This window comes from Limulus polyphemus, unplaced genomic scaffold (assembly GCF_000517525.1).
Source record: "Limulus polyphemus unplaced genomic scaffold, Limulus_polyphemus-2.1.2 Scaffold4401, whole genome shotgun sequence".
NCBI lineage: Eukaryota > Metazoa > Arthropoda > Merostomata > Xiphosura > Limulidae > Limulus > Limulus polyphemus.
In genome coordinates this window covers 90876-93082 of record NW_013670011.1, presented here as the reverse complement: position 1 = coordinate 93082, position 2207 = coordinate 90876, and the positions used below count along the sequence as shown (strand labels likewise).

Here is a 2207-nt window from a genome sequence, read left to right as displayed (position 1 = left end):
GCTCTTTATTGTGAATAAAAGTTCGTCTTATTTTTTCACTTGTGTTATTGTTTTTGTTTTTCTTTGGTGCACAAGTTCTCTACATAACTTTTCCAGAACTTGCATTTCACACGTACTTGATACTTTTCTTGCGGATTTCACTGTACCAGAATACACACAAAGTTTTTTGTAGTAATGAAAACCTCTAAGTCAGTGTGGGTTTTAAAGTATGATGTACAGTAAACCAGTGAATAAAGATGTGGACCATGTAGGGTCATAAATACATATATAATAATCAGGGGTGCCACTGACCCACACCAGGCCTTTCTATATATGATAATCAAGGTGTGAGTCAATGAGTGAAATATACACCAAGCATTCAAACCAAATAAGGCCATAAATCCCTTACATAATCAAACTATAAGCCAAAAAGTCAAAAACTTACACCAAGCACTAAAGATAAGGACCATGGAAGGTCATTTATATAAAAATCAATACATCAGCCATTAAGTCAATAATCAACAACTTGTAAACTTCTTAATGTCATAAACTAATATGCACATTCTCATGTATTTAACATGGAAGCAAACGTTGCGAGTGTATGGTGATCGGAATTTTTTTGAACATTTTTGTTAAAATACTTATGCATTATTTGTGCAGGTATATTTGGTGACTTTGCGACTTCGACATAAGTTTCACACAAATCCAACCTACGTTCAAACAGTCTAAAATAATTATTACAAAAACTTACTTTTGATATAACCGTAGTCAAAACTATTTACAAAAGTCACCATTTTATCAAGAATCTACCAGTGAAGTTGAACAGGTTTGTGACAAAACAACTTATCAATAGTTATATAGACTTATAGAAGTTTGCATATTGATTCACTAGCGACCAAATTTATTTCTTCACAGTGAAAAACACTAACAAGATATAGTAAGTGTGCATTAATATCTAGTAATATTCAATCCAGTTCAATCATTAATTTATGATTTAAAAAATAAAGTAAATGCAGTTGTTAATTTTTAATTAATTTTAAGCTGATATATTACTTAATAATTTTAAACTTATTTCTTCAACACTCATAGTTGGCATATGTAATCTAATTTTACAATACAGCCACTGACCCTCAAAGTCCCAGCTGGGTACTCCTCTGTCTGTGCAGTCCACTGTGGCTAGGTGATCACACACCTTTGTCTCGATGTGATAGACGGTGTTTATTGGGCACATAATCCTCCTGGCTATGTGTTTCACACAGATGTAGAAGCCTGCACAGTTTGTTGGATCAGGATAGATCCCCCAGCTACGTTGACAGATCCCATTCTTCACCGCGAGGTCTAAAATTTGAGTGTACACAAATTTATTTTATTATGGATGAACTTACCACTGTGTTGTATCAACAAACAATTAATGAAAACTTCCACAAACAATTAATATGCATAAGATGAAAGGAACTGAAAATGTGGTATACAAATACCAAATAACTTACACTCTGATAGAAATATTTAGGAATTTTGTAGATAAATACATACTAAGTTCTAATTTTGGAATAATCCAGATCCAGATGAAATCACGAGCTAAATCCAACGTAAAGTGTTGCTTTTTGCAGTTTGACCAGTCAAGGAACTTGTACACTGTTTCATAGGATGGTTGAATTGTGTCCTCTTTGACCTTGACAAGACAAATTATTTCTTCTCTACTCTGTTTTTACAATACAATCTGTGATAATTTCACTTTAAAAATCGACGCTATACGCTATTATGGCTAAACTCACAATCACGCAGTCTAGATCTATCTATCTCAGTAACCATGTCTTACTTACTTGAACTACGTTTATAGCCCGACAAAGGCCTCGAACATTCTACACACTACGAGATCTCATGATGCAATAGTATTCAATTGAAACAACGAGAAAAGCTTATAAGGTTCTAGTAACATGACGCAAAAACACAACAATCACCAATTCACAACAGTTAAACTCTATACGGTATGATTGGTACACAGTTATGTAAACAAACCTGCGATGAACTATCGCTTCTATGTAAATTGAACACTCGTGCTATACATAAACCATCTAGATCATAATACTCTCATTAACTTAAACAGTCGTGTATGTCTAACACACTCCTGGTCTTCTTATTGTAAGAAAAAGGTGCTCTGTTGTACCACACTGGCACAGATAGCCCTTGAGTAGCTTTGTGTTAAATTCAGCAAATTAACTAACTAA

The 2207-nt window shown here is 33.7% G+C and overlaps 1 protein-coding gene across 1 annotated transcript in view; it reads right to left on the bottom strand.

The window, feature by feature from the left end:
* Nucleotides 1-1107: 1107 nt before the first annotated feature.
* The window catches only part of LOC106471088 (protein obstructor-E-like), a gene marked incomplete at its 3' end in the record, with an annotated part of 8043 nt that continues 6943 nt past the window's right edge, over nucleotides 1108-2207 (bottom strand). Inside the window, exon 3 of the mRNA XM_013931676.2 lies at nucleotides 1108-1317. Within this exon, the coding sequence (XP_013787130.1) occupies nucleotides 1108-1317 (210 nt within the window). The remainder of the gene's footprint in view (nucleotides 1318-2207) is intronic.